This window comes from Dipodomys merriami, unplaced genomic scaffold, assembly GCF_024711535.1.
Source record: "Dipodomys merriami isolate MVZ:Mamm:240054 unplaced genomic scaffold, mDipMer1.0.p SCAF_15, whole genome shotgun sequence".
NCBI classification, from domain to species: Eukaryota; Metazoa; Chordata; class Mammalia; order Rodentia; family Heteromyidae; genus Dipodomys; species Dipodomys merriami.
In genome coordinates, this window is record NW_027202826.1 from 20364616 (window position 1) to 20391531 (window position 26916).

At 44.1% G+C, this 26916-nt stretch overlaps 1 protein-coding gene across 2 annotated transcripts; it reads right to left on the bottom strand.

Annotated features, from left to right (window-relative positions):
• Bdh2 (3-hydroxybutyrate dehydrogenase 2) lies at positions 1–26916 on the bottom strand. Of its 2 annotated transcripts, XM_070022376.1 has the most exons (10): positions 26812–26916; positions 22112–22203; positions 20740–20818; positions 17704–17800; positions 15329–15437; positions 10333–10393; positions 8544–8657; positions 4311–4369; positions 2942–3034; positions 1–231 (listed from the first exon to the last, which is right to left on the bottom strand). In XM_070022376.1, exons 2-10 carry the CDS (start codon positions 22181–22183, stop codon positions 178–180), a joined length of 738 nt encoding a protein of 245 aa, XP_069878477.1. In that variant the 5' UTR covers positions 22184–22203; positions 26812–26916; the 3' UTR covers positions 1–177. The 2 variants fall into 2 exon arrangements, with proteins under 2 accessions (XP_069878477.1, XP_069878476.1); XM_070022375.1 differs by lacking the exon at positions 26812–26916 and having other exon boundaries at positions 22112–22213.

The following is a 26916-nucleotide window of genomic DNA, read 5'->3' on the forward strand; positions in this document are numbered from 1 at the left end:
TCAACAAGTTCAATATTTTTAATTGGATTTTACGTAATCATTTCAGGAGAGATTAGAAAGACAGAATCTGTTCAAAGAACCAGGCTCTTGGGAACTGTCATTGGGAAGGTCTTGCCTTCATTGGGAGAGAGCTGTGGGGTGGTTTTCTTGAGACGCTGCTCTGCTGTGGGTTTGAAGTCACAAGCTCCAGCCTCCATCGATGACCACAGGGTTGCCGGTGACGTAGGCCGACTGCAGTGACAAGCACAAGGTGACACAATTAACCACGCAGGACACAGGCTGTGTTTTCAAAAGTAATTACGGCCTAGATGAATAACCAATTGGTTCTCATATGAATAAGGAGCCCCTACTTATAAACTGAATTTAAGAAAAATTGAATTCCCCTGTGAATGCTTTAGAACTGCCTGCTGTTCGTGTGATCGTGCAGGGCCTCTGGCGGGCATGCCCATACACATCTCGCTCTGGGCAGAGTCAGATGGGTGTTTGGTTTCAGACTCATAAAACTAAGCAGTAGTGGCCTATAGCCATGTCCCAAATTAGAAGAAAGTGCTCCCATAGCATATTTTCATCCTGAAGCTCAGGACAGTTAAAAAACTAGCTGAGTTTCAAGACACTGAAAACTTTTCAACAACAACAAGAAAAGAAAAGAAAAACCCTTTAAAATGTAAATGGGTCAGTAACTAAGTGGCCATGGTGATCACCAAACAGTTAAACAAACAAACAAACAAACAAACAGTGTATCTGGGCACTGGTAGCTCACACTTGTAAACCTAGCTACTTAAGAAGCTGAGATCTGAAGATCTTTCCTGCTGGAGCAGGAAAGTCACTAGAGACTTATATCTCCAACTACCAAAAATGCTTGAAGTAGATCTGTGGCTCAAGTGGTAGAGTGTTAGCCTTGAGCAAAAATGTACACTGATAGTATCCAGGCCCTGAGTTCAAGCCTCAAGACCTGCAGGGGAAAAAAAAAGGAAAAACCCAACAATAAAAATAGTTGTATCAAATACACTGTCTTAAAATTTTACATGAGTTATGTAATTTATTAAACTATGAAATCCTATTCTATACAAGTTCTAGATAAGCAAATCTATATAAAACTAAATTAAAAATAATCATTGATATTATGCTTGTAAAACATCTCATTTTCCAAGACCTAAAACTGAAAGGGTCCTGGTAATTTAAAATGGATACGCCTCTTAATTTGTGTTCTTGATTTTAAACTGAGTTTTAAATCATGAAGGAAAAGAGGGGGCCGAAGGAAAGACATCATAGTTTGAGCAGAGAAAACTTAAAACTTCAGTATGTTAAAAACTGATTATATAAATTAGGAAAATGAGGTAGTAAGCCTACCTTCCCCAAATTCTTTAAAAAGCAGGCTGAGATTTAATATGAAGTGTTCTTTTCCCTGCTAAAGTGCCAAAGACCTTTTTGTTTCACATTTCAAGACAGAGTATTTGCACATTTGTCTCTGAAGGGCCATTCAATTTATCAGCAATACTTTCAAATCAAATGAGCTCCTCTGAAGATAGGTTCACCAAGCCTAACTAGCATTCTCCCTGGATATAACAAGTATGGCTAATATTAAGAGAAATGGTGACTTCTCTGTCACCCACATATTTCAATCCTTCTGTTTGTCATCTTCACCAAATTATTTGGTCTGCACCAAGTTGTTTTAAGGCAAAATAACTGGCAAGTCCCATAGCTCCTCTTCAACCTACTCCCTACCTGCTGTCCTCTTCTCTTTCCATTCATAAAAGTTCCTTGTTATGTAATTTATGTGACATTCAACCACATGATGCAGAAGAGGATACTTTTATCCTCTCCATCTTGTGTTAGTTTTTGTTTTCTCAGCTGTGTGTCATTTAAAAATAGACAATAAGACAGGCACTGATGTCTCACTTGTATAATCCGAGCTACTCAGGAGGCTGAAATCTGAGGATCATGCCCAGGCAGAAAAGTGAATGAGACTCTCATCTCCAGTTAACCACCAAAAAGCTGGAGGTGGAGCTGTGGGTCAAATGGTAGGGCACTAACCTTGAGTATAATACACACACACACACACACACACACACACACACACACACACACACACACACACACACACACACACACACACACACACAGAGGTCATTACAGAAGCAATTGATTACTAAACAGATGCAAAGCAGAAGAGACAGAACTAGGAATTTTCACACCTGAAGACAAACAAGTATGAAAAACATAGCCAGTGGAATTCTCCCAGACAAGTCTCCAGTAAAATTAAAGATACTGCAAGTGAACTGTGAACATGTATAGTCTAGCTGGTTAACCCTTTCTATTTCACTGAAACTCTCACCTCATAGATCTTCATATGTTTGACTTACATTTAATCAGCATTTCACTGGTTTTAAAATTTGAAAGCAACTGTCTTTGAGAAAACTGAATACTTTGCCTAGTGCCGGTGTCTCATATCTATTATCCTAGCTACTCAGGAGTCTGAGATCTAAGGCTCCCAGTTCAAAAACAGTTTGGAATTCTTATCTCCAATTCTGATTTCTGTGGCTCAAGTGGTAGAGTGCTATCCTTGAGCAAAAACAACTCAGGGACAGTACCTGAGCCTTGAGTTCAAGCCCCAGTACCAGCATTTCCACACATATACACACACACACACACACACACAAAAGATAAGAAACAGGAAATTGAGCACTTTCATGCTTTTTTTCTACCTTCCATTTCATTTGCTGTAAGATTTTGTGACATGTAAAGTTGAATAAAGAAGAATCAGTGGCTCAGATCCCAAGTGGCCTTTGAATAAATTGGAATTAAATGGGAAGTTATGCCTGCCTTATAAATGCAGCATTTTAGTGTGTATGTGGCCGAGACTCTACCATGCTACTTCACTGCTAGGCAAGCCACTGCGCAGGTGTGTGAGGCTAGTGAACTCTGGGAGAACAGTGCTCACTTCATCTGAAGCCAGATACACGCAGAGCAGGGCCACTTCCTCAGCGGTCGCAAATCTTCCTGTCTTTTGTCTCTTCAGAAAATCGTTCAGCGCCTGTGAACAGAGACCACGGAGAGGTGAGTGATGTGGGAAGATGTATGCTTTCCAATAGCCTCCTCAAGTGTCAAAGGTAAGAGGAAGCCACGGAGGGACCCTTGGCTTTCCTTCCTCACGTCAGCAGTCAGGTTGCTATGACTGGAAAACCAACAGCCACAGATATTGTGATATGGCAGAAAGATGATATGTGATATGAAAGAAGGATTGTGGTCTTTTTTTTTTAATTGGGTGACATGATGGAACATGCCTGTTAATCCCAACACATAGATTAAACAGTTGTCATGAAACACGTTTAACATTAAAATACATTTAACATAGAAATTTCAGTGTCCAGCTCTGTCGTGTTAAGTATATGCACATGTGTGCCACTTCACCACCATCTACCTCTAGAGCTCTTGGAAAGATGAAACAAATCTATGCATTGGTGGTTCATGCTTATACTCCTCAAAGACATAAATCTTCAAGACTCTTAATCTCCAATTCATCAGTAAAAAATGGAAGTTGAGGTATGGCTAAGCAAGATTAAGAGGAAGGCTGGGTGCTGATGGCTCACACCTGTAATCCTAGCTACTCTGGAGGCTGAGATCTGAGGATTGTGGTTTGAAGCCAGCTGGGGCAGAAAAGTACCTGTGAGACTCTTATCTCCAATTACCCATCGGAAAACTGGAAGTGGCACTGTGGCTCAAAGTGGTAGAGTACTAGCCTTGAACAAAAGAGACAGTGCAGGCTGGGAAGGTGGCTCAGTGGTAGAATGCTTGCCTTGCATGCATGAGGCCCTGGGTTCTATTCCTCCACATCACATAAGCAGAAAAAGCTGGAAGTGGCAATGTGGCCCGAGTGGTAGAGTGCTAGCCTTGAACTGAAGAGCTGAGGGACAGTGCCCAGGCCCAGAATTCAGGCCCCACAACTGACAAAAAAAAAAAAAAAGACAGTGCCCAGGCCCTGAGTTCAAGCCCCATGCCCAACAAAAAAAAGATCAAGAGGAGGTCTGGAGTTCAATCCTCAGTTCACACACATACACACCACACCACACACACACACACACACACACACACACACACACACACACACACACACACACACACACAAAACACACACACACTCATACACACAAAAGTTATAATTACTACACAATAATTTGAATCTTCCCCCATTCCAGGCCTTGGCCACCACCAGTATATTTCCTGTCTCTAAGAATCAGTCTGTTCTAGGGAAGAAAAAGGGCAATTCTTTCAGCCAAAAGGGAAGAATACATTTAAAACCATATACATACCTCTTCAGGATTTTCTCTGGCTTGTATTCTTTCTTGCAAAGATGGAGTGTCAACTGTTCCTAAAACAAAAGTGGACATACAGCTTGGTTACTTGTGGGGGAATCTCTCTCTCTCTCTCTCTCTCTCTCTCTCTCTCTCTCTCTCTCTCTCTCTCTCTCTCTCTCTCTGTGTGTATATCTATATATCTATATATCTATATATCTATATAATTAAACTTTAAACTTCCTTTCCATATGATACAACAATCAGTAAAATCCTTTTCCTTTCACTCAAAATGACAATTTCATTTCTGCCTGCCTGATTTCTTATTTAATAGGCTTATAACTTCTTTTTTTAATTATTTATTTATTTTTCGAGTCCGGTCGTGGGGCCTGAACTCTGGGCCTGGGTGCTGTCCCTCAGCTCTTCAGCTCAAGGCTAGTGCTCTACAACTTGAGCCACATTGCCACTTCCAGCTTTTTCTGCTTATGTGGTGCTGAGGAATCAAACCTAGGGCCTCATGCATGCAAGGCAAGTACTCTACCACTGAGCCACCTTCCCAACCCCGGCTTATAACTTCTTGAATAACATTGTTATGATCATTTTTCCCTTTGATTCCCCTCCCCACATTTCTGTTAGCATCAATGAGTTGTGTAAAGGAGGTGCATGCAGACATGTCTATATTGGTGTACAATGTGCCTTGATCAGACTCACCTTCTAACCAGTCACCCTCCAGGGTCCCCTCCCTTCTTCCCAAACCAATGTCAACAACTCCACTGGTCCATTTTCACAAATATACATAAAGCATTTTGGGCATCTTCACCCTCCTTCCTTCTCTCCACTTACCCTCCCCTCTCCTACTAGATCACCTACTTTATTAGGAAAATTTTCTAGCTTCACATTCCTGCAGTCCAAAGGCCCCATCTTATTCACTTTCCAGAATTTTCCTTAAGTCCTCAATGCCAGCACCTTAAGCTCCCACTGACAGTGTCTCCTAAACCCTATGGCCATTAAGAGCTTGCTCCTATTGAGGTAAGTGAATACCACATCTTACGTAAGGCTGGGATGGCAACAGGTGCTTAAAGCTACGTTTACTGAAAAGTACCACTCCTTATGTGAGCCCACGAAGTGACTAAAAGCAGGAAAAAAGCCTGGCATTTCTGTCTGTTTTCTGTCTGTGTTCTTTCTTGTGAACTTCCACCTCCCCCCATCATCTTGTTATCTAAAAAGGACCAAAACTGACCCGTACTATCTTTACAAAGAGGAATGGAGGAATCTGTCTCCTTTGAAGGAAGGGAACATCAGAGGCTCCTCAGGGCAGACCGCCCACCAGGCAACAATAACTTGTTTATCACCACCAGATTGCTCTCCTCCAGAGATGACAGCCAGAACAATTTCTCCTCTATAATTATCAACCAGCTCAGACTGTGGCCATGACTGCTTCTTACCTATCATTTGCCCTCTGCCCCAAATTCTTCTTGTCTATTTAGACCTGAAGCTCATATCTGTAATCTGAATGTGGCTGAGATGACTGGAAGTACTTATTTTGCCTTGTTCCACTACAAGCAATAGAATATATTTCCTCTCTCTCTGCCCTTCACCATGTCTCTGGCTCTGTCTATCTGGCTCTGGCTCTCTCTCTTTCTCACTCTCCTTTCCCCTGGGTCCTGGGGGGTGGGGGAGCTTGAACTCTGGGTTTGGACACTATCCCTAGGCTCCTTTTTGCTCAAGGCTAGTGCTCTTACCACTTGAGCCACAGCACCACTTCTGGCTTTTTCTGTGATTAATAGGAGATAAAAGTCTCACAGACTTTCCTGCCCCTGCTGGCTTCGAACCATGATCCTCCAATCTCAGCCTCCTGAGCAGCTAGCATGCGAGGCATGAGCCATTGGTATCTGGCCATGTTTGCTTCTTTATTCAGTGTGATGCAGTAAGTGGGAGACCTGACCAGGGGTACCCCACAAGTCTGGCCCTGAGACCTAACACTTACTAACAGCTATGAAATGAACTGCAGAAGAAAGTCATGCCTCAGATGAATTGTGGTGTCAATGCCTTCTGCCATGCCCATGGCACAGCCTGACACACAGTCATCAGCTAGGGCATCTGGTTGGAAGGGTGAGACTGCTAGACTTGCATCCAGCTGCATACTGCACACATGCGGACCCCCCTGTGTTTCCTTTCATGGTAGACTCAGTGAATCACAGCTACTTCCTTGTCCCTAAGTGTTTGATAACATAGTTTCCAATCTCATGAGTCCTTTGGAGGTGGCTAAAGTCATATTTTCCAAATCATCATGTCATGTACTGCAACCCAGTGAAATCTTTCTGTCCTGGGGCTTGAACTTAGGGCCTGGGCACTGTCCCTGATCTGCTTTTGTTCAAGGCTAGCACTCTACCACTTGAGCCACAGCCCCCATTCTAGCTTTTTCTGTGTATGTGGGACTGAGGAATGGATCCCAGGGCTTCATGCATGCTAGGCAAGCAGTCTACCACTAAGCCACATTCCCCGCCCCTCTCCTGTCTTCTTCATAGTGCCAATGTCTACATTCCACTCTAAGCAAATGGAAGCAGAGCATGTCATTGTCTGTCATCCTGTGGCTAATGGGTACTTAACTAGTTTCTTCTCTGTATGGCAGGGGTTTGCAACCCAGGATTATAAATGGCAGCTTTTCTTCCCTCTGTTCCTGCAGTTTCTGGCAAGCCCTTTAGGTGTGGAAATGTCTCTCAGGTAATTCAAAAACACTTCTTCAGCTGTGAACTACTAGAAAACCTTAATCTGAGACATGTGGTATCTTTTAGGGGACATTAATAATCCTTATCAGGCTCTGAGTATTTATGTTGGGTTGGTAGAACCAGATAAATGAGGTCTACTTATTTAACATGCTCTCATGGCTACCAAGAAAATGCACCACACCCAGTTTTGAAGGATAGGAAAATTCTCCTTTCCTTCCTTCCTTTACTGGAAGGGCCCCCACACTTTTTTTTTTGGTCAGTTGTGGGGCTTGAACCCTGGGCCCGGGCACTGTCTCTCAGCTCTTCAGCTCAAGGCAAGCGCTCTACCACTTGAGCCACAGTGCCACTTCCAGTTTTCTGGTGATTTATTGGAGATAAGAGTCTCACGGACTTTCCTGTCTGGGCTGGTTTTGAACCATGATTCTTAGATCTCAGCCTCCTGAATAGTTAGGGTTACAGGCATGAGCCACCAGTGTCCAGCTCCCCACACTTCTTTTTTTTTTTTTTTGTCGGTTGTGGGGCTTGAACTCTGGGTCTGGGCGCTGCCCCTCAGCTCTTCAGCTCAAGGCTAGCGCTCTACCACTTGAGCCACAGCGCCACTTCTGGCTTTTTCTGCTTATGTGGTGCTGAGGAATCGAACCAAGGGCCTCATGCATGCAAGGCAAGCGCTCTACCACTGAGCCACCTTCCCAGCCCCCCACACTTCTTTTTGAGAGAATTTGAGAGCAAACATGATTGGCTTTGAGCTCCAGCTGAGCTGTAGCAGCAGCTCAACTGTGACTTTTCTTTGTAGTGTAAAAATGGTCATTGCCAATGCACAAGCCAAGGAAGTGTGCCTGCTCTTCCTATACAAAACATTTTCATTATAACACCTGGTAGACCAAATTTAGCCAGCAAGCCATAGTTTGATGACTCTATTGACAGAGTAAAGAGAGGTTCATTCTCTGTTTGGTTTATGAGGTTACCCAGGAGCCTTACAGAACTACAGATCCTGGAGTTCTGAGAGTCCCTTTACTTTCTCCCTGATGTCCTATGGGCATAGTTTCCCCTTTTTCTCTTTTCTTTTTTCCTCCTCTTCCTTCCTTCCTTCCTTCCTTCCTTCCTTCCTTCCTTCCTTCCTTCCTTCCTTCCTGTTTTAACAATGACTTACTATGTAGCCCATGTTGTTCTCAAACTTTTAGTTGTTCTGTCCCAGCCTCTCAAGTGCTGCAATTATAGTTAAACAGCACACCTTTCTCGTGAGATCACCCTGGTCTCCTTTCAAAACACCAAACTCCAGCAGGCTTTGTCTCTGAGCCACTGGCTTCTGAACTGTCCCTCACGCTGTGCATTTTCAATCCTTCTTAACTGCAGCCGAAGATCCTCCCAAGCCATCACTGGAGTGCTGTCTCAGGAGGCCAGGGACTATCTTTTGAGCGTGTCCAGGTTAGAGGATACAGTTTCACATGGTAGACAAGTATGGGTAGCTGTTGCTCACAGAGGCAAAGCACGTCGGGAAGGGCAGCTCTGGCACCTGACTCACCTGGGCACACACAGTTGCACCGGATACCCTGCTGGATGAAGTCTGCAGCTACTGATTTTGTGAGGCCAATCACGGCTGCCTTGCTTGTGCTGTACACACACCGATTCACCACTCCTGGGGCAAGCAAGGGTCAATGGTAGCAATTAGAAAGCGTCCCCTTTGTAAGGGAACACAAGTAGGTTCCCTACTGACCACGTCTAAGATTTCTACCAGTCTGCTCTGCTTTAAAGGAAAAACATAGACATTGATGGTCGCCTATGGCTCATGCCTGTAATCCTAGCTAAACTATTCAGGAGCTGAAATATGAGGCTTGTGGTTCGAAGACAGCCTGGGGAGAAAAAAAATCATATAAGACTCTTTTTTTTTTTTTTTTGTCAGTCGTGGGGCTTGAACTCTGGGCCTGGGCACTGTCCCTCAGCTCTTCAGCTCAAGGCGAGCACTCTACCACTTGAGCTACAGCACCACTTCCGGTTTTCTGGTGGTTTATTGGAGATAGGAGTCTCACGGTCTCTCCTGCCCGGGCTGGCTTTGAACCTCGATCCTCAGATCTCAGCCTCCTGAGTAGCTAGGATTACAGGCGTGAGCCATCAGCGCCCGGCTTCATATAAGACTCTTATCACCAGTTATCTAGCAAAAAGCCAGAGGTGGAGCTTTGGCTCAAGTGATAGAGTGTCAGTCTTGAGCAAAAAAAGCTAAAGGATAGTGTTGAGGTCCTGAGTTCAAGTCCCAGTATCAGCACGCACACACATACATACACACCCATACGTACACCTACATACACTACACATACACACATAACACCATACACACAAACATACGCCACATACACAACACACACTACACATACAGACACTACCACACAGATGCACCAAACAAGAAAAAAGAAAAAAAAAAACACCTCCACCACATTGACATCAAGTTTTCTCTATCAAGAGGCTCAGTTTCTGAATCTAGGGAAATCATATTAGCATAATCCAATAATATTAGCTAATAATATTAGCATACTCTCAAAGGTTGAGATGCTACACTGACAGCCGTAATCTGCTTGTCACCATCAGAACTGAACAGGAAATATAGTATTTTCTTTTGGGATCTACCTGCACAATCAAAGAAGAGGCCCTGGTACTTTACATGCCCTCCTGTGTGTCTTTGCAAATGAAAAATGTCCTCTCAACAGCAGCGATTTCATTTGAGGCCTACAAATCCATGGGTGTCGGGCTGTGGCACTATCTCCCGGTCATCCTGTTTGTTGGGTCATCTCTGCCCTTTGACTGAACCTCTCACTCAGGATCTTGGTGAACTGTCTTTGTGAGCATTCTTCACCCTACAGGCAGAGTGCCCCCCGTGTATTGCTACAGTATTTGGTGCAAACCCCTGGTTTTCCCCCAGAAAACGGAATCGGCCCACCTTTCCCCCCACTTTGGAACCATGAATTTTTTTGGGGGGTAGAAACATGCAGTACCTGTTCCTTACATTATTTTGGATAATTTGGTGGTAAGTGCTTTTCCCCTTAAATCAGGTTCATTTCCATATTCATTAGAGAGAATGAAAGGGAAGGCCAAGAACACATAAGTTATGTTTAAAATGTCACGTAAATTAAAAAAAAAAGTTACGACTGGCATCGGTCTATGACAATGGGTCTGATGGTTAAGGAACTTAAAGCTGACTTTTTAAGAGAGGCGTTTTGAAGCTCTATGTGGGTTTAATGATAGCGTCTACGCTCCTTCTCCAAGCCCACAGCCCAGCAAGGCACATGTGAGCATCGCAATGCTGGTGAAGGCATTCCTACCTTTGATGCTGGAGGCGATGGAGGACATGTTGATAATGTTGCCTGACTTCTGAGCCAGCATCTGCCGAAACAAAACACAGGCAAACAATTCCACCCAGTGTGTCCCCAATCCTACTTCTTGAAAATACATGCATTTACTTACTGGTTTGCAGAACCAATTTTATCCTAATAATGTTGAGCTTCATTAAGGACTCTTACCCGTGATCCCCTTACCTGGGCATTGCTGGGAACTATGGCATAAGTGGCATTTCTGAAGGGTGCTACCACCTTCCCATAGTGCAAGAGCATCAGCAAGACCAAGAAAAGAAATTCAGAGCTAAATAGAATGTGTACGAATGTTGATTGTCACTATGTATTCCAGATGTGGGAGATTCCTTCCTCTTTTCTTCTTCTCCTCCTCCTCCTCCTCTTCCTCCTCTTCCTCTTTCTCCTCTTCCTCCACCTCCTCATCTTCTTCTACCTCCTCTTCCTCCTCTTCCTTCACCTCCTCTTCTTCCTCTCCTCCTCTTCCTCCTCCTCCTTCTTTTTTGTCAGTCATGGGAGTTGAAGTCCAGACCTGGACTCTGTCCCTCAGCTCTTTTGTTTAAAGCTACTGCTCTACTACTCTGAGCTACTTCTGTTTTTCTGGTGATTAAGGAGATAAAAGTCTCAGGAGGACTTTCCTGACTGGGCTGGCTTTGGATCCTGATCCTCAGACCTCAGTCTCCTGAGTAGCTAGGATTATAGGTGTGAGCTCCCAGCTCCCAGACTATTTCTAATATTTATTGACTACTTAGTGTGGCCAGGCATTGGCAAGGGTCAGGAGATTCAAAGATGAATGACCTAACGCTGAGAACAAGGAGCTGCTAGTCTGATGGAGGAGCTGACAGAAGCATCCAGAAGCAGTAGAGGCCTCCAAGGACCTCAGGGATGGGTAGGGCAGGAAGCTAGGAGACACTCAGGAGGAGATTCTGACCGGAAGGTTTGAGGGCTGAATTTTGAAAGTTAGAGAGTGCTCTTTAGAAAATTAAAAGAAAAAGGTGTAGCACAAGGGTACTGCGGGGTGCTAGTGGCTCATGCCTATAATCCCAGCTTCTTGGGAGTGTGAGATCTGAGGATCAAATGAACATATACTTGATCAGCAGTCACATGAATTCTTGCTTCCATGATACCACACGTACCAAGGCATGAACACCCCGGGGTCTCTGAGGCTCAGAAGCAGGAGGCTGTATGAGTCCTTAGGTGTTGGGCACTAAATTCTCAGTGAAATCACTGAGAATGATGAGGTGGAATAAGATGAAGATAGTGGAATTCAGGGGCTGGAGGAGTTAAAATAACTGCCTGGGGAATGGAATGAAAATTAGACAAAAGAAGAAAACCTGGCGTATGTTGGTGATAAAACCTAAGTAAAGACAAGAAATCTAGGTGGAGGGATCTTCTTCGAGGCTGTGTAAAGAACCTAAGGAAGCCTAGCTACTCAGGAGGCTGAGATCTGAGGATCGGGGTTCAAAGCTGGCCCGGGCAGGAAAGTCTCTGAGACTCTTATCTCCAATAAACCACCAGAAAACTGGATGTGATGCTGTGGCTCAACTGGTGAGCACTAGCCTTGAGCTGAAGAGCTGAGAGACAGTACCCAGGCCAAGAGTTCAAGCCTCACAACTGACAAAAAAAAAAAAAAAGAACCCAAGGAAGAAGCTCTCAGAACAAGGGGATTATGATGGGATGAAGATTTCAGAAGGGGAACCAGAATGCTAGTAGTATAAAATGCTGTTGAAAACAAAGCCTTAGACTTGTTTTTTTCCCCCTCATTCACATTAGGCATGAACACAATTGACATAGAGAATGCATCCAATTCCATTTACTGTATAAAGATGACCTGTTTATTCTGTAGGCTCCATCTCCAGTCTTCTGAAAGTCAATAATTGTCCAGGCAGAGTCTCACAGTATCCTGAAGAGGCTAGTCCTTTCCCTACCATTGGATTATCTAATTAACCAAGATTCACCTCAACCAAGATTCTAGAGCCCAGAGTCCTCGCCCCATCCAGACTGTCTTCCTTACACCACCAACTTGGTACCCACTGCCATGTCCCTTCCTATGCCACAGCAGCTGCGGCATGGTATAGACGGGGATTGCAACTGACCGACTAGAAATTCAAGAGTAGGGTCCTTGTAGTCTATGCTAGACAAGTCCTTGTAGCTGCATCTTAGTCTGATCTAGCCATTCTGTCCCAACTGGCCAGAGCTCAGCTCTTAACTTTTGGCATATCTTGTCCACTGAACTCTCCAAGTTCAAGGTTTACCCTTCACCTGGATTGATAATCTTGATTCATTAGTTGTTTAGCAAATGTTTGTTGAGCATCTCTATGTCCTAGTGACTCCTCTAACATACCATAAGAGGAAAAAGCAAGCAAATAATAAAGACATTAAATCTTTGCCCTCACTGATCTATTCTAGTGGGCCTTGGTGTCTGCACTGGCCTCTCCTTATGGTATGTTCCAATCGGTTCTCTGCCTTTTAGCTCATCTTACAGTCTCAGAGTGGTGTGGGGTGCATCTGTCCAGGAATGAACATTTTCTGCAAGTGTTCCTAGGTGTTGGTCACCTTTCCTGTCAGATATATATGGACTCCAAATCATAACTTCCCCTGGAAAATTCTATGCTGGTGTTTGTGCGTCACACTTCATGACCCAAAAGAGCCTGGACAGTCAGGCCTGGAAAAGATGCTGCAATCTATACTAATCTACCCTCATTTTCCAGCAGAAGGAATAGACACTAGAGGGGGCAAACACCACTTCTCAGACTCTGTCTGGAGACTTCTCTGATGTTAGTGTTTCAGATGAAGACTTGAGCTGGCCAGGGTCACTTTGCTTGCTTCGTCCTGTTTTTCCCCTGCCCCTATTTAGCCCAGGTTGGCCTTGAACATGTGATCTTCTTGTTTCAACCTCCCAAGGGTTAGAATCACAGCATGTACCAGTGATCATGGTCACTGAACAAGTTGCACTGAATTATTCTGGTTTTATATCCAAGTCATTCAGATCTCTTGCGTCTTAAAAAGATAAATGTGCTAATTTACAAGTTGGCATTTGCATATTGGAAAAGCTCCTTTGGATCCCATACCTACTTATTTAACTAGAATTTATAGCCTTTGGATTTGTTGTAGCTCCTTTTGCAAATGAGTTTCATACACATGTAGCATTCTATCCTCTGGGAATGAAACTCTTCCTTCTTCCCTGGTTTCTTTTCTGCCTCAAATCCTGGGCTAAGTATCTGTCTTTAAAAATGCATCTAAGTCTCATATCACAGATCTGAAAAATAAACTCTGTACAACCAAAAAGATAACTTTTGCTAGCTCAACGTTCTGGAGGTTTATTCATAGATCCTTTTGAGGTATTAAATAAGCCTTAAAAATTTTCTTTACTCTCAGCCAATGTCTCTAATTTTCCTGTTCACGTTCTCCTGGGTTCTTCTTTGCTTGTTTGTTTTTTTTCATTTTGTGCCTCTATTGAATTTATTTATTTTTATAATATTATTTTTGCCAGTCTTGGGGCTGGAACTAGGGCTTGGGTCCTGTCTTGGAGCCTCTCTGTACTCAAGGCTAGCACTCTACCACTTGAGCCACAGCACCACTTTTGTTGATGTGGTGGTACTGAGGAATCGAACTCAGAATTTTATGCATGCTAGGCAAACACTTTACCACTAAGCCACATCCCTTGCCCCTCTCCTGGATTCTTCTTCACATTTGGTTAAATGTTCCGAGCACAGTGTCAGCCTTGCTGTGCTCTTTACCTGTCCTGGGTTAGACAACATTCACAATCATCAGCCGAGCCTCTGAGTTGGAGGAACAAATGTCTCCTGCATTTCACTGAAGCTCAGCTTACGACCTTCAGCTGAGCTGGTTCTGAACTCAGCCATTCGCTTTCTTTCCTTGCCCCGTAGCTACTAGTTTGAAAGCTAAGTCAAAGTCAAGGGTGGCTGCCTTCTTTCCTCCATTCCCTACTCTCCTCCAGCAGCATTCTGACAGACGCATGATGCTTGCTTGAAAACAGAAGTGAAAATACTAATGACCTGTGTGAAGGCTGGAGATTTCCACGGAGGCTGACCCACAAGACCCCGCCATCCTTCCCTTCTCTAGTCTACAGGAAAGGCTGAAATTCCAGGCTTCAAATTTCGGTTGTAACCACTTGTTAGTTTTAGGAACATGGACAACTCACCTGATCTTGCAGTTTTACCCTCTGTGTAGTCAGTGATTGTGATAAAGCAGTGCCCTCTTCAGAGGATTATTTCATTTATGTGTGTGTGTGTGTGTGTGTGTGTGTGTGTGTGTGTGTGTGTGTGTCCAGTACTGAGGCTTGAACTCTGAACCTGGGCACTGTCCCTTAGCTTTTTCACTCAAGGCTTGGTGCTCTACCACTTGAACCATAGCCCTACTTCTAGCTTTATACTAGTTAACTGGAAATAAGAGTCTCCCAGACTTTCCTGCCTGGGCTGGCTTCAAACAGGGATCCTCAGATCCCAGTGCCCTGACTCGGTGGGAATTCCTGGCACCCAGCTTGTGTATCTTAGTGCTGTTCACTCTGATGGGTCCCTCGCCTTTGTGTTTATTCCTTACTTCTCTCCTGGACCTCCCAGAAACCTCACTTAGCAGTGATCTTCAGGAGGGTACCACTGACAACTTTCCTCTTTGTCTTCATGGTGCCTAAACCACCCTACATATGATAGGTTGATTTGATTACGCATCATCTCTGCTACCCCCTCAGTACGGGCAACTCCTTATAGAAAGGCTTTGTTGAATTTCACTAAAGAGTCTTGTGTGCCCAGCATGGAGCCTGACACACAGAAATGCTTCTATTTCTCATGAGTTAAGAACTGGAAGATTAAGTGAATGATCATGAAATGCCTTGATCTGGATGCTCAGCAATGGAGTGTGTTCTGTCAGCCCGTCTCTCCACGCATGCGGCCTCCTTTCCCAGTGCCTACTGCTCTCATTCTGGTGGTGGTGGTGGTGGCAGGGGTCTTACTTTAGGAAGAAATGCCTTGATCATCAGGTACATGCTGCGCACATTGAGATTCATGGAGAAATCCCAGTCCATTTCCTCGCAGTCCAGGATGGTCCCATGATGGACAAACCTGGAAGAGGCATTGGACAGGAGTCAACAAAATGCCATTCAAGGGCTGCTGATACAATGGAGTGGAAAGTTCTTGCCTAGCATGCATGAAGCCCTGGGTTCAATACCAGCACCAGCACCATTACAAAAACCCCTTATTATTATTTTTAATCTATTTATGATTCTATCTATTGACTGAGGGCATTTGTCTCTTTTTTTATTTTTATTTTTTGTCGGTCATTGGGCTTGAACTCTGGGCCTGAGCGCTGTCCCTCAGCTCTTCAGCTTAAGGCGAGCGCTCTACCACTTGAGCTATAGCGCCACTTCCGGTTTTCTGGTAGTTTATTGCAGATAGGAGTCTCACGGTCTTTCCTGCCCGGGCTGGCTTTGAACTGCGATCCTCAGATCTCAGCCTCCTGAGTAGCTAGGATTACAGGCGTGAGCCACAGCGCCCGGCAGCATTTGTCTCTTTTCTTCACCAAGACTCACTAGTTCAAACATAGTAGCACTTAGCATATTATGTTAATAACATCGCAACTTAAGTGAGACCATCTGTTATCTGAAAACAGCAGCATTCTTTTTTTTTTTGTTTTTGTTTTTGTCAGTCGTGGGCCTTGAACTCTGGACTTGGGCGCTGTCCCTCAGCTCTTCAGCTCAAGGCAAGCACTCTACCACTTGAGCCACAGTGCCACTTCTGGTTTTCTGAGTGGTTTATTGGAAATAAGTCTCACAGACTTTCCTACCTAGCCTGGTTTTGAACCATGATCCTCAGATCTCAGCCTCCTGAGTAGCTAGGATTATAGGTGTGAGCCACCAGTACCCTACTCAGCATCATTCTTTTTTTTTTCTTTAAAAAGGTTTAAGATGTGAACATATCAACATGCATTGTGTATGTAAACTGCTGTGTTAAATGGCAAAAAATTCAATATATACCCTAAACATTAAGGAGAATGAGGGAAGGGGTGGGTTGAGAGGAATGGGAGGGAATGTTGGAAGGGGTGGCATTGTTCAAGATACACTGTATTCATAAACTGCTTTGGTGAACAGCAATTTCTTTGTACAACTACTTATAGATAATAATTTTTTTTACAAAAAGAAGAAAAAAAGAAGGCTTGAGTTTGGGGTGGTCAAATGTAGGCAGCTCTATATACTTCAATGTCATTAAAAGCTGTCAGCAAATGACTATTTTCAAGAGCAACACTGCCATCAAGTGGCCATGTCTATGAAAATCAAAATGACAAATAACTAGCCCCAAAGTGTTCATAGTGACACTTTCTGTTTTCTGGTGCTTTATAGGAGGTAAGAGTTTGCACAGACTTTTTCCTGCCCAGGCTGGCTTTGAACTGTGATCCTCAGATCTCAGCCTCCTGAGTAGCTAGGATTATAGGCATGAGCTACCAGCGTCCGGCTTTACCAGCAAGCTTTCTAAACACTGGGTTTTTATTAAGTACAGTTGGTTGCTACAATCAGAATGTCCAGAAGCACATGCTATATTTTTATATCTTCTTCTCTGCAGACAATTTAATAGAGGATACAGGCTAGCTTTGATGGTTTTGTCATCTCTATAGATATTCAGATTATGAAACAGAATCAGAAGGCCTTGCTTTGCTTGGGTTTCCATATGGTGGAGCACATGAGCCAACTTGGGTCAATACCCAGTGTCTTCTGTAGACATTGACTACCTTTAGACCTCAAGTTTCTGTCAACCTTTTTGCTGTTTCACTTATCTAGCCTTATGTCTCAATGCCATGCTCCACAATGAATAACTTTACCATAGTATCAAAGTTATGAGGCTTGAATTCAGGGCTTTGTGTTTGCCTTTAGCTTTTTTGCTCACAATTGACACTCTACCTCTTGAACCAAAGCTCCATTTCTGGCTTTTTGCTAGTTAATTGGAGCTAAGAGTCTGATAGACTTCCTGGGTTGGCTTCAAACCTTGATCCTCAGATCTTAGCTTCCTGAGTAGCTAGAATTGCAGGCATGAGTTACTGGCACCTGGCTCAAAGTTCTTTTTTTTTTTTTTTTTCCACCTGGTTGGTCGTGGGGCCTGAACTCTGGGCCTGGGCGCTGTCCCTCAGCTCTTCAGCTCAAGGCTAATACTCTACCACTTGAGCCACAGTGCCACTTCTGGCTTCTCCTGCTTATGTGGTGTTGAGGAATTGAACCCAGGGCCTCATGCATGCAAGACAAGCACTCTACCACTGAGCCACCTTCCAAGCCCTCAAGTTCGCTTAACAAAGTCATAGAAAACTTTCTGAAGTAAAGAGAAATTAAATGTCATAAATTACCCAGCAACATTAAAGAGAACATCAACTCTTTCAACTTCACTGGCAAACTGGTCAATTTGTTTCTTTTTTGTGACATCCAGCACACGGATTTGAATACCTAAAGAATAAAAGACACTATTATAGCTATAAAAACATATTTCCTTTTGAAGATTTAGTTGTTTTTGAGATTCATCATATGGAGAACATGAAATCTAGCCGGGCTGTTTAACACTGCAGACTATCTTTAGGGTTTTTACATCTTGTAGATTTGTGTGTGTGTGTGTGTGTGTGTGTGTGTGTGTGTGCGCGCGCATACGCGCGCGTGCCAGTACAGGGCCTTGAACTCAGGGCCCACGGGCACTGTCTCTTAAACATTTTGTTCAAGACTGGTGCTCTACCATTTAAGCCACAGCTCTACTTCTGGTTTATTCTGGTGAACTGGAGATTAGAGTCACATAGTCTTTTTTTCTTGAGCTGGCTTTGAACCTCAATCCTCAGATCTCAGTCTACTGGGTAGCTAGGATTACAGACATGAGCCACTAGCACCCTGCTGAAATTTTATTTTAGAAAGACTTCTTTCCTTAGTGATTTTCCAGTAGAATAACTTTCCTTCAATTTCTTGGAATTGTAATTCAATATATTCTAAATTTTTTGGTTCACTGAAGGGACTAAAGCTTTCTTGACCATGTAACCTGTTCCACTTTGCCGGCCAGGTAACTTTCAAGCAGGTTTTTTTGCTTTGCTCTGATTTCTTTCAGGGCTGATTTCTTTCACTGCAGTTGAAGTCCTCTGTGCTGTAGTGACGTTCAGTGTGGTGTGGGACATGGTGGGGCCCCTAAATGACCTGGCAAATCACAGGTTTCCCATCGTGGTGTGTGATTTCAGTGTGGTGTGTGGCTTCAGGCCTTAGCTCAACCATAAGGGGCAGGTGAGCATTTAAAACACAGCTAGCAAGCTGGGTGCCAGTGGCTCACACCTGTAATTCTAGCCACTCAGGAAGTTGAGATGTGAGAATCAGGATTCAAAGTCCATAAGACTCTTATCTCCAATTAACCACTTAAAAAAAACCTGGAAGTCAGCGAGGCGCTGGTGGCTCAGGCCTGTAATCCTAGCTACTCAGGAGGCTGAGATCTGAGGATCATGGTTCAAAAGCCAGCCCAAGCAGGAAAGTTTGTGAGACTCTTATCTCCAATAAATGACCAGAAAACTGGAAGTGATGCTGTAGGTCAAGTGGTGGAGTTCTCGCCTTGAGCTGAAGAGCTCAGGGACAATGATCAGGCCCAGAGTTCAAGCCCCACGACTGACAAAAAAATAAAATAAAATAAAATAAAATAAAATAGAATCTGGAAGTGGAGCTATGACTGAAGTGGTAGAATGTTAGCCTTTAGCAAAAGAGCTCAGGGACAATACCTGGGCCCTGAGTTCAAGCCCAGGACCAGCACTGATAAAGCAAAAGTAAAACCAAAACAAACCTATTGCTAGCCTTGACTGAAAAGTACAGTAGTGTCAAAATATACCTCAATTCAGAGACTTAGGAAAATTTGGAGACGAAAGTCACAGGGTGCAATCTTGTCCTTATGTATAGGTTTGAAGATCCATTGTAGAGCATGATGAGCTATGGTTAATATATGTTGCATCTGACACTTGCAATGAGCTAACTGCAGCTTTTAAGTATTCTCAACACACGCACACAGATGACTACAGGAAGTGAGGGGATTTGTTAATTAGCTTGACTGGGGTAATAATTTCACAAAAGGAGGCATACGAGGTAGGTAAAAGTCTTGAGACCAGCCCTAGGCAAAATCAGAAGACCCTATCTGGAAAAAAAATAATTAAATCAGAAAGAGGCTGGGGATGTGTCTGGGAAGTTGTTTAGCAAGTTCATGGTCCTGAGTTCAAGTTCTACTTCTGGCAAAAAAAAATCATCAGGGGCTGGGAAGGTGGCTCAGTGGTAGAGCACTTGCCTTGCATGCTCGAGGCCCTGGGTTCGATTCCTCAGCACCACATAAGAAAAAAACCAGAAGTGGCGCTGTGGCTCAAGTGGTAGAGCACTAGCTTTGAGCTGAAGAGCTGAGGGACAGCGCCCAGGCCCAGAGTTCAGGCCCCACAACCGGACCCAAAAAAAAAAAATCATCAAAACAAAATCATCCACTGAGCTAGAGCTGGGAGTGTGGCTCCGTGGTAGAGCACTTAGCAAGTCCTGGGTTCCACAATGCTAAAACTACAATGAAAAACCCCAAACAACTCAAAACAAATCCACAACAATGCCATCTATAAGTTCTAGGCGTGGTGGTGAGTAGCTGTAATTCTAGCACTCAGGAGGCAGAGAATGGAGAATAGTAAATTCAGGCTAGCTATGGCTATAAAGTAAGATCCTATCTAAAAAAATAAATAAAACAAATAAAAAGAAAAAAAATCCATTCCATTCATAATTTTTAATATTGAATACATGTTGAGATGTCATATATACTGCATTATATAAATATATTATTTAAATTAATTTCCACCTGTATTTTACCTTGAGATATGACTATTAGAACATCTATGAATACATGTGCAATGCATAATATGTTACTATTGAAGGAAGGAACAGAAAGATAGGAATGAAAGATCTCATTAAAGAAGTGGAGCTGTGGGTCAAGTGGTAGAGCAATAAGATGCCTTTGATCAGAAAAGCTCAGGGACAGTGCCCTGAGTTCAAGTCCCAGGACAAGCATGCATAAACACAAAGCCAAACATAAACCCTCTCCCATTAATAGTTAACAGAACAGCTGATATTTTCACTCATGACTTTGTAACTAGAAACTAAATCCCTCCACAAATTGTCCAATGCAATTTTGATAATACATCTCTTATATTTCTCAGACATTTAAGCACACCTATTTTTGTCTGTTGTGAGCTCCCAGAATCATAGATTTAATATCAAAGAGTCCAAAAGTAAGCAAAGCAGGTCTGTGCTGCTGAGCGGGTAGAGGGTTTTCTTTCAGCACGTGAGTATCACTCCTTTCTAATACGCTGCAGACTCTGACCCCCGGGTCAGGCTGCCCAGCTGCTTACCTGGGTACTTTTCCAGCTCCTGAAGTTTGGCCTCATTGATATCTGTTGCTATGACTTTGGCTCCTTCTTTAGCAAAAGCCTGCAGACACAAACAAGCCCTTTGTGTAAATGAGTAAACGGCTGTCACGAATGGAAATCATTTGGTCTCTCTCTTTTACCTTATTTTCATTGTAATTGTACAAAGTAGGTGGAATTTCATACACTCTGTGCTCACATCTCCCTTCCTCCTGTGATTATTCCTTGTATCACTTTTTTTTTAGAACATGGCATATATTGTGCTTGACATCTTTGTCCCTTTAATATCACACAAAACAGTGTTTTTGAAAACTTGAATGTAGTCAAGTGCCTGTGATCATGCCTGTAATCCTAGCTATTCAGGAGGCTGCCATCTAAAGATACAGTTTGAAGTCAGCCAGGGCAGAAGAGTCTGTGAAGATCTTATCTCCAATGAATCACCAACATGCTGGAAGTGTAGCTTGTGGCTCAAGTGGTAGGACACCAGCCTTGAGCCAAACAGCTAAAAGACAGTGTCCAAACTTGGAGTTCAAACCCCAGTCCTGTCACCAATAAATAAAGAAACAAATAACTCTGGTTTGAACATCTCAAAACACTACTATTTTGGAAGGGGAGTCCAGATTTCATCTGTGCACAGATGACTAACTTCAGACAAGAGAAAGATAGGTCATTTTCTACTTCTACAAATGTGCTGCCATTATTTTCAGATGTTTTACTAACTTAAGTGGGGGCAAGAGGTGGGAGAAATTGAAGTCAGTTCTCCTTCTGAGCTGACCTCATTCCAGAAAGCTACGTATCCTTTTGAAGGCCTCTACAATAAATGTATTATGGGGCAGAGAAACTGGGGCAGAAACATGTGTTACTGAGAGCCAAAGGTTATCTGGGATGTCACAGAACACCATGTGAGCCATTCATTCCTTCATCTGCATCAGGAACAGCAGTTTTTCCTTTGTAACTGAAGACAACAGAAGTATGTTGAGGGGTAAGAGCATACACTTAGCATGTTTGAAGCCCTGGGTTCAACCCCAGCATCTACAAGGAGGGAGAGGGGTTGGGAAGGTGGCTTAGTGGTAGAGTGCTTGCCTTGCATGCACGAGGCCCTGGGTTTGATTCCTCAGCACCACATAAGCAGAAAAAGCCTGAAGTGGTGCTGTGGTTCAAGTGGTAGAGCTCTAGCCTTGAGCTGAAGAGCTGAGGGACAGTGCCCAGGCCCAGAGTTCAGGCCCCACGACCGGACCCCCCCCCTCCGAAAAAAAAGAAAAGAGAGAGAAAAGGAGGTGCTGAATTGAGAAAACCATGACATCAGCCTACATAATTTACTCCTTTCCAAAATGAGTAAGAAGAGACAGGAACTTACTAAGGCAGCTGCCTGGCCAATCCCCTGAGCAGCCGCAGTCAGGATGATAACTTTTCCATCTAGTCGACCCATGAGGGGACCTGCACGTGAATCTAAAGACATGCACAGTTAACACTTAACACTGTAACTAGAATACCATCTGGTGCTGGTGTCAACATCTGGAATGAACAGCTCAACAGGCTCCTTTAAGAATGTGAAGATGGGGCTGGGAAGGTGGCTCAGTGGTAGAATGCTTGCCTTGCATGCATGAGGCCCTGGGTTCGATTCCTCAGCACCACACAAGCAAAAAAAAGCGCCAAAAGTGGTACTGTGGCTCAAATGATTCCTCAGCACCACATAAGCAAAAAAAGCCAAAAGTGGCACTGTGGCTTAAGTGGTACAGTGTTAGCCTTGAGCTGAAGAGCTGAGGGACAGCACCCAGGCCCAGAGTTCAGGCCCCATAACTGACACACACAAAAAAAGAAAAGAGGGGATGTACAGAGGGGTTCCAGTTACCTAAGTCAGATATCGAGTACATTTCTTTTTGGACAATGACACCCCTTCCCTTGCTCTCTCCCAGTTTTTCCCTCCCATCCCCACCCACAAGTTGTACAGTTCATTTTTCTACATGGTGTCTAGTGAGCACAACTGCTGTATTTGTTCATCCTTTGTCTCTCCATTTCTGTGCTCCCCCCTTACCCTCCCAAAGACAAATGAACGAATAGGACAAAAGGAAAAGACAACCAAAAACAGCAGCAGCAAAAATAATCTCTGATTTCCATTTCTTGGAGTTCATTTCATAAAATATGACTTTATATGATTATATGCACATAGCTGTTGAGCCGCTGTGGTCTGCTCCTGTGCATATCATCCTTTGTCTCACTGTGCCAATGTCTAGAGACCTGTATAATTATCAACAGCTTGTAGTGGAAGCCACTGAAGTGCTGACTGGAGGCTGACTTTGGACTTCACCCTCCTCGTTCTTGCCAGCCTCTGCTGATGGAAGAGCACATACAGAGTCCCCACCGCCTTGCCCTCCCTCTCAGGCCAGAAAACACCACCAGGGCCTCATGAGTCCTTACTGCTGGGGCTGCTTCTTGCTTTCTCTTCTATCAGCTATTGTTGAGTTTTGCATCATCAGTTTTTCTCGGCCTTTGAAAAGATTTCATGGCTGGCCTCAAAGATTAATTGAACAATAGGCATGAAAAAAAGATCAAATCATGTCCCAGATGAGGACCCTTCCTGCTCAAGGTCACAGAGACCACCAGTGTCAGAGCCAGGTCTCAAATTCACTTTTTTTTTTTTTTTTTTTGTCGGTACTGGCACTTGAAGACAGGGCCTAGATGCTGTCCTTGAGCTTTTTGGCTCAAGGCTGGTGCTCTATCACTTGAGCCACAGTGCCATCCCAGCTTTTTTTGGTAATTTATTGGAGATAAGAGTCTCAAAGACAATTAAAAAAAAAAGTCCACTTTCTTGCCCTGCCTGGATTTGATCCATGATCCTCACATGTCAGCCTCCTGGTAGCTAGGATTACAGGCATGAGCCACTGGAGCCTGGCTTCAAATTAACTTCTCGTCCACCCGACATTGTTCCTGTTTCTCTTTTAAAGTTTACACAGGCAGCAGCAACACTTTAATCCATAGAATCACTAATTATTTATTTATCTTTACAGTATCAGATCTTGAACTCAGGGCTTGTGCTGTCCTTCAGCCTTTATTCTGACTGATGCTCCACTACTTAAGTCAAATATCGACTTCTGGCATTTTGGTAGTTAATTGGAGAGTAGAATCTCATGGGTTTATCTGCCCCTGCTAGTTTCAAATCTAGATCCTCAGATCACAGCCTCCTGAGTAGCTAGGATGTACAGAATCTCAGTAACACATTGGAGATCTTTATGCAGATGCAAGTCAGGTGCTCATCAATGCATGCTGGGAGTCACCAGTGCCTAGTAGCAGTAATTTCTAAAAGGGAGGACTGAGAAAATCTGACATTGGGAAAATTCAGAGTGCATGAGCTATCCACAAAGGCTTAGACTATACAATAATGAGCTGGCAATGCGAGCATCAAACGACATCAGCATAGGCCCTGCTCTGCTCTGCTCTGCTCTGCTCTGCTCTGCCATTCTTGTCTCTTCAGCTTCACCACCATTCACAAAGTTGCTTAGGCCCAACACAGTCATGTCCATACTTCAGGAAAAAAGCAAGGAGGGAGCAAAGCCATGGCCTTCCAGTTTTCCATTCAAGGACGCCCTCAGATCCTCATCTCTGTAGGAGGAGAGCAACTTGAGAATCTTGCTTTCCACCCATTAGGAAATGAAAAGCAGGCTGGGCACTAGTAGCTCACAGCCCTAACGCTAGTTTCTCAGGATACTGCTCTCTGAAGATCCAGGTTTGGGAAGGAAAGCCCTGAGACTCCTCTCCCCAATTAACCACCCAGAAAGTCAGAAGTGGAGTGGTGTCTCAAGTGGTAGAGTACCAGCTTTGAGCAAAATAAAAGCTAAGGGACAGTGCCCAGGCCCTGAGTTCAAGCCCTAGAACTGACACAAGAAAATAAAATGAAAAGCAGGGGAGTCTGGAGTGAGTGAGAAGGGTATTCAGTGAACCTTCTGGCAGCACACGAGTAGCCTTCAGTCACTGCCACTCAACTGTGGGATAAAGGAAAAGGAGCCTTGCCTTCAGGCTTGAGTCTGATGCTTTTTTCTTAAACTTATCTCTGTTCTCTTCAGCCATGAAAATCCTCCCTCCCTCCCTGCTTCCCTCCCTCCCTCCCTCCCTCCCTTTCCTTTCTTTTCCTTTCCTTTCCTTCCTTTTCCTTTCCTTTCCTTCCTTCCTTCCTCCCTCCCTCCCTCCTTTCCTCCCTTCCTTCTTTCCTTCCTTCCTTCCTTCCTTCCTTCCTTCCTTCCTTCCTTCCCTCCCTTCCTCTCCCCCCCCTCAGGTTCTCTCTCTTTCTTTTTCATATACCCAGTGCACCAGTCCTTCCAACCCTCCACCACTTGCTCCACATGTGAGACGTGTTTCACAGGTGAGTCTGGGCACCAGTGAGGCTCAGCTGAGGGACTGTGTTCCCGTGCGTTTTGCAGTCGGGCTTCCCACCAGGCCATCTGCTGAAGTCTGCGGCTGCACTCCTCGCAGAGCTCTCAGTTCCCGTTTCATGCACCAGAGCCTGCACCTCAAAGCCTTGGACTAGTGGAGATGACTGCTTATGAGGTGGAGTTTGTTCTAGGGCCATTCTGAGACGAAGGCAGCCGCAGCAGCTCCAGGGCTGACTCTTGTGGAAGTCTCTGGCCACCCTGTGAGACCGACTGCACAACAGGCAGGAAGCTGCTTCCAGCCAGGCTCCTCCTCTCTCCCTCACAAGCTGATGGCTCTCCCAGCTTTACCTAGTTTCATCTGCATTTCCTCCCACCCCAGCATTTCCCCCCAATACAATCCATTCCTACGTACATCTACCTTGGAGTCTACTTCCCTCAGGACACAATAATACTAAGAACGAGTTAAAGCGCAGTGCGGTACATCTCTAAACCCAGCGATACAGGAGGCAGAGATGGGAGGATCAAAGCTGAGAGGCCATCTTGGGCAATAATCTAAAGACCCTGGAAAATACAGCAGAGCAGAAAGTGTTGCGGGGATTGGCTCAAGTGGTAGAGCTCCTGCCTAGCAAGCACACGCTCCCCAAGGAACTAGCTTCTACATTGTCTGATACAAACAATTTGAGGTGTTTTTTTTTTCCTCTTACCCAAAATTTCACTTCAAACATGGTAACCGTTAAGAAGGAAGTTCAACTTATATTTTAGAGAACCACTCCTATTGTCTTTGCCCTCCCCCAGTACTGAGTGTGACCTATGAAGAGTGGTTGTTATAGTACCTGCACTGGTGACAGGGACTCATGCTCCTGTAAGGGCATAGGTCAACACTTTCTTCAAGAATTGATGACCCAGCCAATGTCAATGGCTCACACCTGTAACCCTAGCTGCTCAGAAGGCTGAGCTATAAGGAACAAGGTTCAAAGCCAGGCTGGGCAGAAAACTCTGTGGGACTCTTATCTGCAATTAGCCAGCCAACAGCTAGAAATGGAGGTATGTATGGATCAAGTGGTAGAGAGACAGCCTTGAGTGAAAAAGCCTAGAAAATGCACCCTGGCTCTGAATTCAAGCCCCAGTGCCAGTAAAAAGAATTGATGACTAGCCCAGTTGCATCTGCTGAGAATCTGTGGAAGCACAAAGCACCCCATTGGCACACTTTGAAAGCCTCCTTTGAGCTGATCATTTGTTTTCTGGGAGCAGCACAGATACACTGTATTCTCAAACCAAGAGATTTCTTTGGGTAAATTTGTGCAAAGATGACTAGAAATGACATTTTTAAGCCAATTCTTAGTAAATTCAGTAGGGACACTAAACATGTTGACTTTCTTCCTTTAAATATTTTCCCCCAAAATGTTCCAGTGAAAGAGACATCAGCACAACATTTTCAGGAACTCTATAAATATTTTCATGAACCAGAAAGACAAATGTTTACCTAGCACAGATACTGCTAAACTACTTTTCCTCTGGCTACTCTGAAAGACTTGTGAAAAAATCCAAACCAAGACCTGTTACGTCATCTAACTGCTAACACTGATCTTGAAATAAAGTGCAGAACAAATAACATCTTAAACATTAAACATTAAGCATCCGTTTGCCCCAGTCCAAAGTTTTGGGAAAACAAACTACCAGGAAATCTTACTTTGGAGAAGAGAGTAATGGTGTCCTCAGGTCTCCGCAGGAGAAGCAGACTTAGATCTTTGTGCAGAAGCAAGTCAGGCACTCAGCAGTGCATGCTGGGATTGTA